Below are 19082 nucleotides of genomic sequence, written 5' to 3'. Positions count from 1 at the left end.
CATGGATTTAAATCGATCCATGCCTGAAAAGCATTACTGCACCATACCACAGCATACGTTTTGTCTATTATATTTTCTTTGCATTGTGGTCAAGCTGGTGTCCGACACCACCGTGCCTTCTTGCGCGGAGCCATTTCCTACAGATGTTTCAGGGAAGTAACCAACATCTGTATTCGTCGTCCGCCAACGTCAGATTCATTCGCCGCTGCTCGGTTGGACTTTGGGTCTTGCGCACGCTAGTCTACAATGAGCTTGACAGCGCCGTCAAGGCTGTACGTCTATTCGCTAGCATCGCAGCTGTTGTGTTAACGCAATAGCGTTAAGAGCCCCGTGTCGCAGAAAATCTGGCGTCGGCGTCGGTGTCGTGGCGCAGAAAATAATCTGAAACCACTCCGACCGCACAGGCCCTCCGCTTGGCGCAAGGTGTTAGGGAACAAAAATTTAATTTCTCACAGCAAATTCGTCAGAAAAATGGTAAAGTACGACTTAACCACAACGTACAGACATGGTGGCGTTGGAGAAATTCCGAGAAAACATAATTCTGTTACGAGGAAACTGAAATACAAACACCTTTCCCTGCATTTCTACCATAGCAACATCAGCGCGCTCGGGTAGGTTACTTGTGAAAATCCTATCCAGATGGCGGTCGCATCCTGGGCAGGTCACATTCGGACTTAGTCTGCTGCCTAATGCGTTTTGGACACGCGCGCGCGTCGGGGCAATAGCGAACAATTAATAAAATAATAAAAAAATGGTCAAAGGGCATTCACATCTTAATATAAGACGACTCATATTGCCCCTGGAGAAACCTCTTCACAGCAATGCATTTCTGTTCAAAATTGAAGCCAACTTTAAGGGAATCGCTGTAAGCTTGGTCTTTGTAAACTGGCTTTGCCACGTTCTGTCTTGCAGCGAAGCCTACTCATAAAGAAAAATGCGATGTGAATGGGGCTCGATAACGCTATCGCGTTCCACTCTTAAAGGCGAAGCTTCAGCGTCCTCCAATTTCTGTGCGCCTATCGGAAGTTGCCCATAAACGCGTCGCGGATATTTCAACAAGGTTATGTGAATGTGTGCGAAATTCAAGCACTTAAATGTAGCCACTTTAGGTACCGCGTGAAGCATTCGCTTGCAAAATCTTGAGCTACGAGTCTGAGCTAGCAATACTGATTGCACGAAGCGACGACCATTGAGTAACTGATTTCCTATGCAATTTAGCATAAACATTTTGACAGACCTAGTTATAGTCAAGTGCACCTCTAATCTTGGAGCCGTCCACGTTCGCCGTGGAGAAATTTGTTTGCCCAAAAAATTTGGAACACTGGTTTTCCGAAGTCCATGAGAATTCTTGCAGGCATTCCACTCGACCTCCTCCGCCGGTCTCCCAATTATACTTGGGTTTACATAACTGTTGCCTTGTATCCGCCTAACGCAATAAAATCAAATCTAGATAGACCTAGAAATACTGACTGCGCGTAGCAACGATCGTTGCGCCGGTCATTTGTCTGTGCAATTTAGCATAAACATATTTGCCTGGCCTAATTTTCCTTCAAGTGCACCTTCAGTCTGACAAACTAAAATCATGCACAGCGCACGCCCACATCCAGTTCCCACAAAAAAATATAAAAAGCGGGTTTTAGATGCCGAAATTACCATCTCAATGTGCAAGAAGCCCACCGTTGTGGGGTTATCCGGAATCAATTACCTGAGGTTCTTTAACGCACTCCTAAATCTAAGCCTACAAGCGTTTTTGCTTGTCGCGCCTATGAAAATGTGACGATTGCGGTCTGAACCAAACCCGGGACTTCGAGCTCAGCAGCATGACGCAACAGCCAATGCACTTCCATGGCTAGCGACAGTCCGCAATTGGGGAAATTTCTACTTTTAAACTTGGAACCGTAGATCAACTACCGTCGGGAACATACGGTATTATGTATAAATCCACATATTCAATTGTGCGATAGTTATCTTGCAGAAACTACTTCTTTTTGAGTAGGTTTAAGCGCCTTTTATAATACTTCAATCTCAGAATATGTCGTGTTGAGAGAGAGAGAGAGAGAAACGAAGAGGGAAAGGTAGGGAGGTTAACCAAGGACCATGTTGAGAAATCGCCATCGTGATTAAGAGTCATGCTGAAAATGCTCCAAACGAGCTTGTTTGTTCTTGTTTTTTTTTTCTGAGCCTCGTCCGATCCCGATGCCCAACACAATGAATGGTTGGAGTAGTTACATTTGGAGTAATTATTGTCCCCTTACCAACAAGTGCCATGCAGAAGAAAAAGTTTCTAGAGTGCTACACCTGCCTTTATTGGATGATACCCACAAGGCAAAGGCTCATATTCTATAAAAACCTCGATCTTGAAATGTTTATTCCATATCAGTGGTTTACGCTTATATTGCCTGACGCATGATATATTCTGTGGCCAATGTCCTTCACAAATACGAATACTTTCCATCGCACTGTTGCTCTTGTATTTTCGCCATATTTTTCTGGCTCACAGTGCAATGCGGTTGATGGTTCAAGGCTAAATTTTGTTTCCTGCCACGATCATGTCTACACGACATTGTAGTATATGATTATTAGTGTCTAAAACTTCCCGACCATGAGTCAATAAGTAACCTGTGGTGTTTCGGACCACAAGATATCCTTCAAATCATGTGCATAAAACGCACATTTTGAGTTTCACTGCACATTGAAGAGGAACAGTAATGTATGTCAATACAACAGCTTTTCAAAAATTACCTTGAAAGCAGCGAAGCGGATTCAGCGTTGTCATGTAATGTCAAAGATTTTTATACGCAGCTGTTTTCAAGCACACTGAAGCCTGTATATTTATTGATCCAGAGTATGGTGTATTTCTGCCACATAAATTTCACGCGTCATTTACCGTTACCGACATCAGCTGGCGGTATCTTGATTTTCATTTAGGGTATCTTGAGCTGCAGACTTTAGGGTATCTTGAGTCCGTAAGGAAGTTATTCAAAAAAAGTATATCCCGAAGTCAAGGGCATATACGCGAGCGACTCTGAAAGTAATGCCTCCAAGCACAGTACTACTCATCGGCTACATTTTGTAAATTTCAATATTTGCTGTAAAATAACTAATAAAAAACTTAATTAGTTACATTTTGTTTATTAGTTGAATATGTTTTGATTTCTCCTGCAAGTAATGTCGGCCTCTCAGACTATTCCCATTTAAGGCATAGAATTATGTTATCTGCAAGAGCCTATTTTCTTTTAATTCGGTAAAAGTAGAATATGATTACCTCGTATATAAACGAGTTAAAACAGTCAAAAATGTATTGTCATTGACTTCCGTACCACAATGCCCCCAATAATAAACCGCTGTACTTATTGGTTTCTTCAAACGTGACATCACAAAGGACCTTTGCTGCGTGCATCCACAAACTTTGCCTACTACTGTCTACCCGGGCCCAAGTAGCTGGAATAATAGTCGGGATACATCGGGTAATTTTTGAAATATGCTCAATAAAGCTGCCTATCAACAATATTCACCAAATTCAATCGTATCTTTGGCTGGTTTTACGGTGACTGAACTTGTGTTGTGGAAGTGGTGCTCCCAGTTCAGGCTCGTTAAAGCGATTCGTGGCCCGATCAGCCCCAAAGAAAAATTGAGAGAGCAAAGCGGAGGGAAAAAGAAAATAGGAGCCGAATGTCATCAGCCTTGCGCTTTAAGAAGTTTAATATTATGATTACAGCGGGATTCTCCACATGTACATCTCCATGAAAGAATACGACTAACTTATGCACAATGTTCCATGGAGTCATTTATCCGAAAGTATATTCATCTCGGGACAGGCAGTCAATTCGTTGTTTGAGGCACAAAAGAAAGTACAAAGAATACGTACTTAGGTATTGGCGTATACACGTAAAAAAAGTATGCATTCATGCCCTTCGGCCACCCATTGTTTGCATTTTGTTATGAAAAGTAGCGTGCATTATGTTTCTGCTCACACTTTCTCAATAACGGTCAAGTATACCAATTGTCTTAGTTCATTATGATACCTAACTCCATTTCGAGTTTTGCGCACCAGCCATGGAAACCAATATACACGTTCCACAAACGATAACTGCAATACGTCGAGACGAATGAGAAAAAAAGAACTTCAAACAACACGCTTGATTCTAATTCTAAACAAAACTATGTGGTGGTGAATGTACGTCTAAGGTGGGTGGTTCGTCGAAAGCTTCACAATCGTTCAAAGTGTTGTGACGCAGCTTATGGTGGCAGATTGCTGTGGCAGCACGACACCGTTTAAAAATATGCACATTCAACGTTAGTGGGCATCATGCAGAATGCGAAAGAGACATTGTAGAAATTTGCAGACAGCATGCTTCGGAGGAACGTAGTTTGTGGGTCTCAGTCAAAATAAAAGCACTTCTGCTCCGGGTTCATGGGTGAACCCGTAGGGCACTGAAAGGCTTGAGCGAAAGCCGGAAAGTTGCTGACTGCCTTGTTGCAGTCCCCAGTCAGAGCTCTGATTGGACCGGCGAGGGTACACATGGTGAAGCAGGCTGTAATAAAGAAAACCTGCGCAGAAAAGCGAATTAACAATAAGCTTACAACTTGCAATGTAACTCCGCGCGCAAAATGAGGAAATGAAATGCTACAAATTTCTTTTGTGTAAGTTACAGTCAAATACCTAACTCCATTTTAATGTGCCCTTCCTCCACCCTTATATGGCTACAACCTACTTGCTTCTGCGCAAACACGAACGGACTCCAGCAGAGGAGTGCTCCACCGCAAAATTGAACGCACTTTAAGAGTGACGGTACGCATGCCCGAACGTTTGACTGTTGAGAGTACTGACCGACAAAAAAATTAAATATAGAGCATGTATTCAACCATGAGAAGCGACAACACAGCATTGTCTTCATCCTAAGAATACGCCAGACATACATGTGAATAACACTATAACACTATAAGCTTAGCAGTATGGTGAACTGAACAGTCTGGTAGGTTTTCTTTGTTAACTTTTCAGCATTTGTGTCGTGTGATTTTCTCCTTAGTCCTTGTGTAGTTTTCTCTCTAAAAAGGTACGGAAAAAATAATTTCGTGTTGAATGAGCCACTTTGCTTGTACTTCTTTTCGTGGGCTGAAACACAAATTCGAGCCCAACATAGCCGTCTATTTTCACTAGCAAGTTGGGGCCTCAAATGTCATATGATTCGAGGAGGACTAATAAAATTTATCTACAGAAACGAGCTGACGGTGAAATCGTCCAAGGTGTGTGGTGTCCCTATAGTCCAGGATGACGTGGGCCTGAGCCGATAGCTTGGCCCTGCTCACTAGGCCATGCTTCTCTTTAGGGCTCGAGCTTGTCATCTGGGCCTCCTACTGCTCGACGGTTGCCCGGTGATGGGTGGTGTCCGTGGGTTTCGCCCACATTCCCATAACATGTGGTAGAGGGTATTGGGGGTGCAGCACAAGGCGCACTTGTAAGTATAGCTCGTAGGATACATGGCGTGTAGCAGGTTGCCATGCGAGAATGCGCTACTCTGTAGTTTGCGGAACAAAACCGCCTCTTCTCTTGTCAGCTTGGGATGCGGGGGTGGGTAGATCCTCCTATCCTGTAGTGGCTCCGCATATCTGCACGTATTTTCGGGACGTCATCGTGTTGGTCTACGGGGGCTCGTGAACCCGGTGGGATAGCCCGGGGAGTGTGATCACGGGCAGTGCCGTTATCCGCTACATTACCCACCAGGGACTCGGGTCCCGGGGCCCAGACAATGTATTGTTCTTGAAAATTGTCTAGTTTTTCGAGGATGCTCAGGGCTCATTCGGAAATGCGTCCCTTTTGGTAATTCCTACATGCTGTTTGCGAGTACGTGATGACTGTGATGTGATCTTCCTCTCGCTTGCCTGTAGTGGCCACCAGGGCTATCGCCGTTACTTCCGCGCAGTCGATGTCTGCAGTGTTTACCGAGGCCGCTGCTACCTCTTATGCTCTGCCGCTGATCACTCTGACAGCGTGGGCCGGTCAGTTCTGGTACTTTGCCGCGTCGGTGTATCTGACTTCTTGTTTTGGTCCTCCGTAGGTCCTACGTAGAGCTTGTACTCTCGCTTGCCTGCTTCCTCTGTTGTATTCGGGGTACATGTTTCTCGGGATGCTGGCCACCCTGATCTTCTCCCTCCAGGGTAGAAGGACCCGCTGTTTCCTGGACTTATGCTTGGCAAGGTAACCCAGTCTGCTTAGCGTGTCCCTGCCTGTACTGGTGAGCTTGAGTCGCTCTACATGGATCATCTTGTGGATCTCTGCTAGTTCCTCCCAAGTATTGTGGATGCCCAAGCTTGGTAGCTTCTCTGACGGCGTCGTCGTCGGAAGCCCCAGTGCCAGCTTGTAGGTCTTTCGTATTAGACTGTTCAGTTTGTGTCTCTCGCTGTTCTTGAGACCGAGGTACGGGGTTTCATAAGTGACTCTTCTGATTTTTAGGGCTTGTATTATTCGGATCATGTCCTGCTCTTTCAGGCCGTGCTTTGTTAGTCACTCTTTGCACCGCGTGCGCGACTTGGGTAACTGTCGCTTGCAGCTTTTTTAATGGCGGCGAGACTAGCACCGTCCTTTTTGAATGTGAGGCCTAGGATACAGGATACGTCCGCCTTGGATGTGTTGACTCCGTGCAGGGTCAATGTTGGGTCCGGTGTCTCCTGGGGAGGCCGCCCTCTCGTCCTCTTTTTGAGGATTAGGAGCTCCGACTTTTCCGGGGTGCACGAAAGAACGCAACGTTGTAGAAAACGCTCGGTCCTGTCGATGGCTTCCGGCAGGGTGTCTTGTTGTTCGCCCGGCAATCCTGTGCGTGTCCACACGGTCAGGTTGTCTGCATACATTGCGTGACGTATACCACTGATGTTCTCCAAGAGGTTCGGCAAACCCCTCATCACTATATTGAACAGCAACGGGGAGATCACCGACGCCTGGGCGGTTCCTTTCTGTGGTATTTGGATCTTGTCGGTCCTGAGGTTCCCCAGGCCTATGGCTGCGGTTCTACCCATCAGGAAGTCCTGTACGCAGTTGCATGTCCGCCTTCCACAGTTATCGAATGCTCCCTTCACGTCGAGTGCCAGGATGGGGCACTCTTGTGGTGTGTGCAGAGGCCGCCGATGACTTCTTCTTTTAGCTGAAGTAGAATGTCTTGGGCGGAAAGGTAGACCGGAAACCGAACATAGTTTTCGGCTGATGCCCCCTTCTTCCACGCCGGGCGAAGGAAAAAAAACGGTTCGAGGAGAACAAAATAAGATGCACATTGGTGTACATGATAAGCTTTGGAAGGTGTGCCTTTTCGAAGGTGCGAACACAAGGAACTATTTCTTATGAATAGGTGAGTCTACAGACATTGAGCTGTGCAGTACGTCGGTGTTATCGCCAACTGAAACAAGTCGGCAAGGAAAAGTCTATGTTATCCATCAGTTCCACCATTCAGCATTCAGTAATTTCTACTGGCTACTGCTTAGGCAAGCTATGTTCGCTTTCAATTAAAGGCTCAACGAATGGATAACGAAATCAAAGATGTAGCTTGCATTGTGTTCTTTAAACTAAAGCAAGCAACATTTTTCCTTTTTTGTTTAAAAGTGAAGGCATTAACCTATTTGTTTATAATATGTTCGGTAATATTATATTAAACCTGAGCCAAGACTGCTCGCCTGGCACAAAACGATGCCGTAATGGCTTAATACGTCATGTTGCGAAACGGAGATAATCCTATTATCTTAGAAGCGCTGCCGCCTACGAAAGATTCCGAAAATATGAGGTGAGATAAGAAAAAGGCCAAATGCGGCAAAAAGAAAAAATTTGCCGCGTATCTGCGTGCTTCGCTGCAAATGTCGTCGAAAGACGATAGTCTGCCGGCCGTACTACATGAGTGCTGGTCTGATCCGCGGCCACCCGTGATGCTGTTCTCGTACCATTTCCGTCCTGGCATGAAGGTTTGTTTGAACAGATTTCATTTTACCGCATTATTTCATCAAGCGGCCATTTTTGTTTTGCCCTGCCTCAGACAGCGCTTCCTTTATGTTGAATCGGCCGCATCTGGCTGGCATTGATAAAATTGAGGAGGTGCTGCGTGAGACATGGACGCCATCTGGCAATACATCGGGAAACATGAGCTTGTGCAGAGGGTTTCCTTCCTCCATGGCAAAGGGCGCTCGTCGGCGCGCAGTCGGGGAACGTCGTTCGTCGGTGCGCATAGCATGGCATTTTCAGCGCAGCTTAAGAAACTAGGGTCTTTAGAGTTACGTATCTATGTATTTTCTATTAAAGGAACACACCTCCTAATACTTACCTAGTGATGTTGCACCTCAGATATGCGTAATATTTACTTCGTGATCGATAACGTTCACAAGTATGAACAGCCGTACCAGTTTAAGTAGTGTGGGCGGTAAGCAAGTGGTCCAACTTTGGCCGGGTGGCTGAATCGGGTGACAGACAGACAGACAGACACACAGACAGACCAAATTTTCAGCGTCTAAGTTCCCCTATCGTCTTTAAAAAAAGCGGAGCGCGAGCCACCAGACGTTGGGGATTTAAGATAGTGCCTGCAGGTGAAGCAGAAAGACAGGGTTGGTGCCCACCTGCTCTTCACTCCAAACATCTGATAGCCGCAGACTCGCGGGCAATTCTCGGTGCCGCCTCTGAAACGCCTCATATGCCAACTGCAGTGCAGGCACCTCGGGAAAGATGTCCTTGCCGGACGACAAGCAGTTGGCCTTCATCGACGTCTGTTCGCGCCATTCTGGCGTGACCCAGGAGTCGTTAATGCGTCCTGCCGGATCAACCTGCAAATTACCAGCAGTCATGGGTTGAAAGAAGTTGTATTAGAGCCCTTTTCACATCGGTTGACACAACCATCGAAGGAAAGACAGTAATTGCGATTCCAAATGCACAGCAGTATAATCAGCCGATTTCTTAAAAGAACAATGCTGCTTTCATCGCCTCTTCCATCTCTGGCCATTTGGAGAACCTAAAACTTCATTAAAATGAGAAACACAAACAGCGTTCTTGAATTACCGACGAGCAAATGTCACTCGTGCCCACTGAAATGCACTCTTCAGCCTAGAACAGACAACTATCGCGTGCTCCTTCATGTGTGCACAATATTTACACCCCAAAACTTCCTCAATTCACAAAATTGAAGCATTTCATTCATAAGGCGAAAGCCAAGGGATGATGACATCCAAATTCAGAAAAGAAAAAAAATCATTTAAAGAATGCATGTGCAACGTAAACTTAGGAGCACACAGTGAGATAGAGAGAGAGCGCGACGTCACCGTAATGAAAAGCTGACGATTTCTGACCACTGGCTGTCTGGCATGCTGTTCGAGGACTTAAGTGAAGTTTTGATATACGAAATGATGAAAAAGCAAACGCAGGCACGCTAAAAACCCTAAAGCTATCGAGAATAACACAACGGATTCAGCCAGATTCCTAATACCAGAGTGCAGACTTGTACTTAAAGAATTACATGTGATAATTACCTTGTATTCAATTATCATTTCGGTAATATCGTAATTGACCAATTTGATTCTTTACTCTGTAACGCTCACTGTAGTAGTTATTTATTTCGGTAATCAAATACATTTAACTAGTTACATTTTTAAAGAAATATGTTGTAACAGGTGGCACAGCTTTGAGCACTTACAATAGGCGGGAACTAGTGTATAAAAGGATGAAAACATGTACAATGGTTGACTTTCTTGTCACAATACGCGTCCTGCAGCCACACCTCACTGACCTGCGAGTTGCAGACTTCCATATTTGCAAGCCAGATTTACTATAAGTCCGACCTCTCCGCCAGTCTCTTATAAATTTTTTCTGTCTGTCGATCTATATTTCTCACTCCCGCTCCTGGAAATTGTCCTAAGGGGCTTTCATGGACGCCTGAAAACTGCTACTCAATTCTTCTTCGCTTAGTGCAGGCTAGTTTTCTCATTTAGACAGTATTTGTTGGCGGTTAAACACATGTTTCTGTCTGTTTTATTTTACATAATATAATCTTTCAACATTGCCTGTGGCACATATAATACATCTGCTTCAATCCGGTCCATCATATGGTAGACGACAAATTCAAACGCCAATTCTTAGGGCGGCGGCCACTTGAGATGTTCATGCCAGGAAATCACCCATGGGCGAGGATCCAGTTTTTCACTTGCCCTATCGAGTGTGTCTTCCCCTATTTTGTGAGCAGGGTGATCGTACGTTACAGAACAGCCCTTTTCTTCAGCCCGAACAATGCGCGATGTTTCAGTGTCACTGTAGATGTCTCCAGATACAAACGAGGAAAGAACATCGAAGAAAATTTTCAAAACCAATTCTTACTGAAGACAAAGAACGTGCGAAAGGCTGCAGATGATGCACTGAAAGAGCTAAGCTAGCTCATACTATGTACTAAGTTCTTGCAATGCTAATAAATCTGGCATGAAAGTATGGTAAAAGTAATCAGCTTTTATACTTGTCCTATTACATTTGTGTGGCAGTAAGTGGTTAGCGTAATCAATTACACATTAAAGCGGAGCTGTATATGCCTACCCTTTCGGTGAATTTTCAATGTCCTCACCTCAAAACTCCCGCGCTCTTTATGAGGAGGCAAAGCAAACCAGTAAGGCATGTGCTGATATCTCGCGTAGCAAGAGGAAAGCTAAGAAACCACCCTATACTAGATAACACCGCCCTCTATATGAATGTGGAGCCAGCGGCCGTGCCAGAGCAAACCAGCACCCCATGTTCTGACACGTACCTGGCGTAGCAAGAGAAAAGCAAGGAAACGGGCGGAGAGTAGCAGCGATGATCATGCCCAAGAGGCTGCCCGTAAGCGGCGGGCTCGGCAGGAAGACGGGTGTCGCGAAGCGGAGAATGCGTCGAAGCGACGCAGATACCACGCTAGTAAATTGGACGAGCATAAGGGTGCGTAGGCGAAATCTCTGAGAGACTTTCTGGACAGACAAACGAGCTGCTCACGAGGCCCAACTTCGGGTCCGCAGACGTGAGCATGAATGACGGCGGCGGGCGGCACGAACCAGGCAGGAAGCGCCGAGGAGGATGCTCGTAAATGGCGGGCTCGAGCGGTAAGGCCCCCAGAACGCGAAGCAATTAATTCGGCTCAACGACGGAGGTACGAGTAGCGCGCTCGGAAGGCGGATACTTAGCGGTGCGGATGCACGATTCCTCCGAGACTTCGTGGACATAACTTTTGGCTTCCGTTGTCATGTGTGTGACCAATTGTGGTTTGAAAACGACATATCGGTGATTGCTAACACTCGTGACGTGACTTAACGCGAGAGCGCGATTTCCATGTTGGTGCGTGTAGTGATCGTTGTGTTGTTCTTTTAGAGATCGTTGTGTTGTTCGTTTACAGCTCCCTGGTTGTCCACCTTCACAGAGTGAAATGACTACAATTTTTTAAAGAAGTTATTTTATTGGTAATCGGTTACCTTTCTTCTGCAACGCGTATACGTGTGTCAGATGCACGATTGTATGGCTAGGGCTACCAAGAAGGTGATATTTTGCAAGAGCTTTGATTTCAACCACAGCATCAACGCAAGAGAACTTACTTCATTGCTTCGCTACGCACTGATAAACCATCTTATACAGCAGTGTAGAAGTGCGTAAAATTAACTCACTACGTGAAGCCCCATCCCATATTGTCGATGCCAATTCTGGAACTTACCTTGAGACTCGTGCCGTCGAGAGTTTTGACCAGTTCCCTGGCGAAGCCGAAGCCGAAGCCTCCATGATCCATTGCGGCTGTTCCTTGGGCATAGAAGAGCGGCCTCGCCAACGCGTTCACGGCGATAGACACCGTGTTGAGCACGTAGTCGTAGGCGAACAATGGGAGCACGAAGTTGGGTCGAATTGCCAATGCTTGGCCATAGCGAGGTTGCTCGGCCAGCTGCCGGAGTCGTTCGTGCCCGTGCACCCAGTACTCGGCGAACGAGTTTTTATACGGCGCGAAGGTGGCGTACATTTCGTTAAGGCCACGCCATGTGAGCAGCGAGTCCGGAGGCCACAGGGACACGCCAGTATTATTCAGTTTCTCGATGATGGCAATGCGGGACGAGTCATTTCCCCACGACAGCCGGTTGATGCCGTTGACAGCCGCGTTGATGATGTACGTCAGTGTGCGGTTCGCTTGCAATCGTGCCTGAAAGATGTTGAAAGAGTGGTCGGTGTACAAAGGGAAGTCAAAGAGTGAAGACAATTTTCACATAACACATCTATTTTGACACAGTAACAATACTACGCATATCACTTTATTACATAAGCCCCTGGGGGCGTTGCACCTTTGGTATCGTGCAAACAACTTTGGTATCCCGTATGCGACTAAATGGTTGGTTTGCTCAAGAATCCGCATCCGCACCGTTTGCTCGACGTCGTCATCTGAACGGAACCGGCAACCACGCAACAGCTCCATCAAAGGGCCGAAGGTGTGGTAATCCGACGGCACCAGATAAGAATAGCACGGCGAATAGGCAAGCGCAAACAGCGGACGCCGGATGTCCGCCGGTGTGCTTTTCTGCGGCCAGAAAAAGCACACTACGTCGCACTCGATCTAGGTGGTGCAATACGTCCTTGCATCCAACGATTTTGCTCCACCACACTCGACCAAGTGGGGCAGTGATGGGTGCTCCTACTTCCACGACACTACCAGAATGCACGTGGTGACGTCACACACACTCATACTTCGTCTATTCCCGTGAAAATATAAAATTGCCTCCAATTTTCGGTTTACCCTCGTAGATGACGGCATTTGTTCCCAGATGGCGTCTGAACGTGAATGAGAAAGCGTACCTTGTTAAAAAATTCGGGACCTTCAAATATCTGTTTCAACACAAAAAGCATTATCTTGTCTACATTTACTTCACTTAGTCCATCCTTCCTAATACATTCATTTCAGGAACACAATTGCAGTCTCTGTCTTAGTGAATTCCATACTGTTGAGTAGCATGTGCAAGAACCAAAGTACAGCTATTATTCGCGTTTATTCTCTGCACAGACATTTGCGCCCTAATCCAACAACAGTATATAAGACTGTGCTGCTGGAAAACGTCAACCAACAAGGGCGCTGCTGTCAAATACGTTGTGCGGGTGCCGCTGCCCTGTAACGAATTTACGTCTATAATCAAAAAGTTTCATACCCTTCGAGGGAGTGTGTGGAATGAATCTAATTAGCTAGCAATACCAATTAACTTGCTTCATCGAAAATTATGATTCGAAAGAATAAAGACAATAAAAACATTCACCGACGTTTACAGTACTCCTTAATGCGAAATTTGAGCGCAGGTGTATACGTGTTTTCTTTTCACAATATATTGGCTGGCGCGGACAATCTCTCTCGTGCGGCACGTTGCAAACGAAGCTAAGTGTGGCGCGACTGCCTCGCCAATTGGAATATCACGAGAGGCAGCACGTAGGTGAAGCTTGGGTGCGATTCACACCAGCCGCCGCAGACAGACCTGCGCTCATGCACCGCTTTGTTTCCGTGCAGACTACGAGCGCTACTCTGGCGCCGAGCTGCCGGGGTTGCTTAGTGGCTATGGTTTGGGCTGCTAAGCACGAGGTCACGGTATAAATTCCGAGCCACGGCGGCCACATATCGATGGGGGTGAAATGCGAAAACACCCACTTAATTTGATTACGGTGCACTTTAAAGAACCCCAGGTGGTCCAAATTATCCCGGTGTCACCCACTACGGCGTGCATCATAATCAGATCATTGCGTTAGCACGTAAAACCTCATAACTTATTTTTTACTTCGCCGCCATATCTTAGCCATTGCCGCCCCAAATCCCGTCTTGCACGGCAAAACGCTTTTCTTCTCACACTTTCGCCATACCCTCCTCTTCCGCTCACCGCATCATGGATCCACTGCACCCTCCTCCTCCGCTTTACTTCTCGCGCTCTCTTCGCTATCGCCGTCTTATCCCACTGCGCTCCGTGTTCGCTTTTATCATTCGCTGTGCTCCGTTACGTTTCATTACGAGGGACCAGGCCCGCGCTCCGCGCCGAAATAGGTGCCTAAGGGCGGCGCCCTACAATGGAACCGTCACTCACTCCTAGAAAATAAGTACCATTTTTCTAAGAAAATATCGCACACTACGAGTACTTCGCGTGCGGAGCTATTGTGTCAAGTAGTTGCCAATATATCAGTTTCTTCATAAATGTCTGATGAATTTTATGCGCACTCCGTCCTTGCACACGACTTAAGCTTAGCTTCCGATTACCTATGGCATACAGGAATTCATTTTCCCCCAAACTGAAACTGAAGTTTGGGTTCTGAACAGTTCAGAACCCAAACTAGTGGAACTTTTGCGTGTCTCTGAAATACGTGTCTTCGAGTATGACTTGAGTTCCTTGACACATTTCTAGAACAAAGTTGTAACATGGCTGAACACAGCAGCTAAAGCTGGTAGTTTTATAGCGATAGCAATTATATGGACACTCCAGGCGCATTTCTGCTATCGGCGTCGCCGTCGCCGTGAGGTTCCGTATAAAATCCAAGGGCAATAAAAGCGTCGCCGGTCTCCATATGCTGTATGTGCTAGTGAAAGCGTGCGAGTGCGTGAGAGCGATCGCGGCTTAATCTCGCCCGCGCGAAAGGGAGGACCACGGGCAGGAAGTGCGCCGTTTTTCGTTGTGCGCGAGGCACCCAACGTTGCGAGGCATCGGGGAAAGGGAGGGGGGACGGCGTTTTAAAGTGCGTTCGCACTAGCGACAAAAACGCGCGCGACACGCCGTGCGCGGCAGCGCGATACTGCCGCGAACGACAAAATTCACAAGAAGCGACAGCAACGCGCGGGAAATGCTCGAATGGGTGCGAGACCAATTTTTTTCGTGGCAGCCACAAAACAAGCACCAATCAGAAGTGAGCCGCACGGCTGTGGCGCCACCCGTCTCACAAGCAAGGAATCATAATTTATGGCTTCTAAGATCCAGCAGTGACACGCACGCCGTAAAATGTCAGAGGCTACGTATATAGTTACTAAGGCAGTTTTCGTTAAGCCTTCGCATACCGCTGTCGAGACGCCGAGAAAGATGTAGCTTCGTAATGGAAGCGTTTTAGGAGACACTCCGCGTATGCATGTTTGTATGAAAAAAATGCAACGTAGATTTCAAGTTCAAGGAGTTACACTCAAGCGGGGAAGCAGTGTGTGTCCCTATACCGCGAGATCGGGCACATCTAAAACCTGCTCGTCCGCTTTCTGGCGCATCGGCGTCGCACAAGTAAAGAAAAATTAGTATTATAATGTTCACAGTCATCAGTAGCTTCCTCGTCGGTATCCGACATACTTGAACGTCACTAGCAGTGGCTCAAACAAAGAGGCACCTCTGATGAAAGACGAAATCGCATGAACGGAACTCGCTTTTGAACGAGAAGTATCGAATGGGACAAGACAACTCGGGACACCAAGCGTCGCTGCAGCGTCCAGCAAAAGGCGAATATCCATGGACTTGCCCGTGCGCGTCCTGTCGCGTAGACGTTCGGCGTGCTCGGCGTGCCGCGCGCGTTTTGTCGCTAGTGCGGACGCTAGTGTGTCGCTAGTCCGGCTGCAACTGCACATGTGGCGGCAGCGCACGGTCGCGCAGCCCTATCTTGATAGCGATCTCCGTTGGGGGCGCAGTCTAGGTGCGTCGGCGGCTCGTAGCTTTGTACAGCGGTGAGCACTGTTAGGGTGAACACGCGAGCGCGTGGCCGACGGCACTGTCAGCGCCCCGTTACGGTCATCACTGGAAACATTGCGCATGCGCATCACGCCTTCCGCGAAATAATTGTTCCACCGCGCGCATGACGTCATGAATGCACTTGTTCGTCGTCTGCTAGCCGCATTTTTGTTTTCTAAGCCCATGCATCCTGCATTTTAAGATTTCTTTAAACATCTGTGCTTGAACAGAACAAGACAAAAAACTTGTATATCTATGGGGGCGTGTCTATTCGTTCCCTTCAAAGTTGTTGTGCATGCAACGCCGTATATAAAACAACCAAACATCTTTTGCAGCCGTTCATTCTGTCGCCAGATCGTATTATGGCTAGGGTTCCCGATGATGAACGGCGCTCAATTGTCGATCTTTCCCTGAAAGGTTATTCCCAGCGGTATATTGGCGCTTTAGTTAATAGGCCCCTGAAGACTGTGAACAGGATAATCCAAGCCTACAAGTATGAAGGTCGCATTCAGGATGCACCCCGCGCGCCCCGCCCTAAAGCTACCACAGACGATGAAGACGCCCTCATAGTTGCAGCTGCTGTTCGTAACCCTTTCTTGCCAGCCCCAGCAATACACGAGGACTTGGATTTGGACGTTTCGGACACCACTGTTCGACGTCGCCTGCGTACTGCGGGCCTTCGCAGTCGCGTCGCAGCGCAGAAGCCACTACTAACGGCGGCGAACAAGGACGCACGACGGCAGTTCGCTGAGCTGCACGAAGCATGGACATCAGAAGAGTGGGGTCGCGTCATCTTTTCGGATGAGTCGACGTTTTCGACGCGACAAGACCAAAGATTGCGTGTTTGGAGACTACCAGGCACACGGTGAGGCAAACTTCCTGCTTTGAAAAGCAATTGTTTTAGTTAACGTCACAATGCCACGCAGGAACGACCCGGACAACGTGCAAGGTGTTTCTGCCAGTGGGAGATCGAGTGTGAACGTGTGGGGTGCTGTTTCAAGATATGGTTTAGGGCCCCTGCAACGTATACGTGGACACTTATCGTCGGAACAATACTGCAACATTTTGAACAATGTGCTGTTGCCATATGCGAGCAGTTTATTCCCAGACGGTGATTACCTGTTCCAACAGGACCGGTCACCGATACACACGGCGCGGGCTGTCAAGGAGTTCCAGGCGGAGCAGCACATGCAGCTACTGGAATGGCCTCCGAAAGGAGCGGACCTGAATGTGATAGAAAACGTGTGGGGCCGTCTGAAAGCTTCTTTGGCAAGGAAGCCCCTTTATTCCGCGACTTCGGACCAGTTGTGGGCGCAAGTCAGCAACGAGTGGGAAAGGCTGAAAGCCGATCGGGAATATGTTCGATCACTTTACGACTCGTTACCGTCCAGAATAGCTGCAGTCGTTGCTGTAAGTGGTCACATGACTCGCTATTAGATTTGCTCATGTTTTTATATTTGTTCTCATGGTCTTGTTTAACTTGAATTGCAAAAGTGCAATTTTCTTGAATAAAAAGTTTAATAATTATCCCTCTTACACTCACTTTTTTCCTTCACGCGCCAATCTTCAATCCAGATGGACCTTGAAATGCAGAAGGTATCAGCTCAGCGAACAAAAAATGCGGCTAGCAGACGACGAACAAGCGTATCGATGACGTGATGCGCACGGTGGAAAGAGTGTTTCGCAAAGCACATGCTGCGCATGTGCAATGTTTCCAACGATGGCTGTTACGCGGCGCTGATAGTGCCATCGGCCACGCGCTCGCGTGTTCACCCTAACAGTGCTCACCGCTGTACGTTCCGCGTGTTCTCGGCGCTCAGTTTCCGTTGAAGCGATAGGCCGCAGGAAGGTCAATTCGGTCGCTGCTGCTACCGCGTTTTCTCACGCCAGCGACTCGATGGAGAGTGTCCGCGCTCATCGAGCGTGACGTGTTCATGATTGCTTTGCGCGCTGACACCATGTTTGTCAATTTAGTTAGCAAGTGAACGTTTACAAGTTGATACAGCTCATAAAAGTAGTAACCTTAATTCGTATAACTTTCTGCTAATTTGCGATTGCAATCGATGATTTGCCTTTCTGGCAAAACTGCGACTTTTCGTCACGTATATAGAATTCGCGAAAGTATATTTATTTATTACATTTATCAATATATCCAGCAGAGACTTTTAGGCCGAAGCAACCTGGTAGCTTCGAAGTACACAGACGTCGGACTGTGGCTACCTTTTGAAAACGACTGCCTGAATTTGCATGTCAGAGACACGCTCTATAGAGTTGTCAATGACAGAAAACACAGTGCACCAACAAGGTAAAAATTAAAAATTAAATTATGGGGTTTTACGCGCCAAAACCAATTCTGATTATGAGGCACGCCGTAGTGGGGGACTCCGGAAATTTTGACCACCTGGGGTTCTTTAACGTGCACCTAAATCTAAGTACACGGGTGTTTTCGCATTTCGCCCCCATCGAAATGCGGCCGCCGTGGCCGGGATGCACCAACAAGGTCATCGTAGTAACATAGTAGTAGTTTACCACAGGGATGAAATATGCTTCAGTGTCTCCAGGTTCATCGGAGTTGAGAAAGGTGATCAAGCTATGATATTGCTCGACTGTGTGCTCAACTGTTAAGCATTACGCCAATGTTGAGCAGTCGGCAATGAGTAGACATTTTTACGGTTTGCACAAAACGTTTTCTTGTAAATTTCCATCTGTCTCCCTTTACGCATCGGCTTAACGCTATAACCTCAGAATCTTTTCAATATTCTTTCTGTTACTCACGACACAAATGCATGTGCACTAGATATTCCATAGAATGGCAGGTTAAGTGCCTAGCCAACGAATAAAACCAACGCTGACCTGTGGCGTCAGATGTGCTGCCACGTAGACCGACGGGATGAGAACGCCGTACGTAGCTTCGACTTCGGTAGAACAAAAGACTGGCCTGTTTTCGACGCCCTTATCGTGGTCACCAAACTTGTTCTTCAGTAGGTCAATGTCGCCCAGTGGCGCGAACACCTGCGCGTTGAGTGATCTATTCATTTTCTTACTTTTGAGTGAGAGAAAGTGTGAACAGACGTGTTTATCCTGAAATGCAGAGCGCTTCATTTTCTTGAAATAACAATGAGTATTGCCTGTCCGCCTTAAGTGTATTTACCTGGTTGCGGAAGCGGCCTCATTAAGTTTTCTCTTTCTGGCAACTATTATGGCACATACTATCAGGATTGAAAGAAACGCGAACAGCGGAGCGCGTGGCCGAAGCATAACTGAAGGTATAGTGCGCGCCGTCCAGTCATCACCATTGACAGGCGCTCATATCCGGTTTGATTGCGCTTTGCGATGATGCACCCCCTACCCTATACTGCGATATTTTTGTTTCTATTCTACTTCTCTTTTATTTATATATTTTTTTATTT

At 47.0% G+C, this 19082-nt stretch overlaps 1 protein-coding gene across 1 annotated transcript; it reads right to left on the bottom strand.

Moving 5' to 3' along the window:
* Nucleotides 1-4014: 4014 nt before the first annotated feature.
* On the bottom strand, nucleotides 4015-18713 carry LOC125940770 (neprilysin-1-like). The gene is made up of 4 exons (XM_049657317.1): nucleotides 18526-18713; nucleotides 11682-12155; nucleotides 8590-8793; nucleotides 4015-4551 (listed from the first exon to the last, which is right to left on the bottom strand). Exons 1-4 carry the CDS (start codon nucleotides 18706-18708, stop codon nucleotides 4381-4383), a joined length of 1032 nt encoding a protein of 343 aa, XP_049513274.1. The 5' UTR covers nucleotides 18709-18713; the 3' UTR covers nucleotides 4015-4380.
* Between the last annotated feature and the right edge of the window lie 369 nt (nucleotides 18714-19082).

This window comes from Dermacentor silvarum, chromosome 10 (assembly GCF_013339745.2).
Source record: "Dermacentor silvarum isolate Dsil-2018 chromosome 10, BIME_Dsil_1.4, whole genome shotgun sequence".
Taxonomy (NCBI): Eukaryota; Metazoa; Arthropoda; class Arachnida; order Ixodida; family Ixodidae; genus Dermacentor; species Dermacentor silvarum.
The sequence above is the reverse complement of the archived record's forward strand: the minus strand, read 5'-3'. Positions and strand labels throughout refer to the sequence as shown.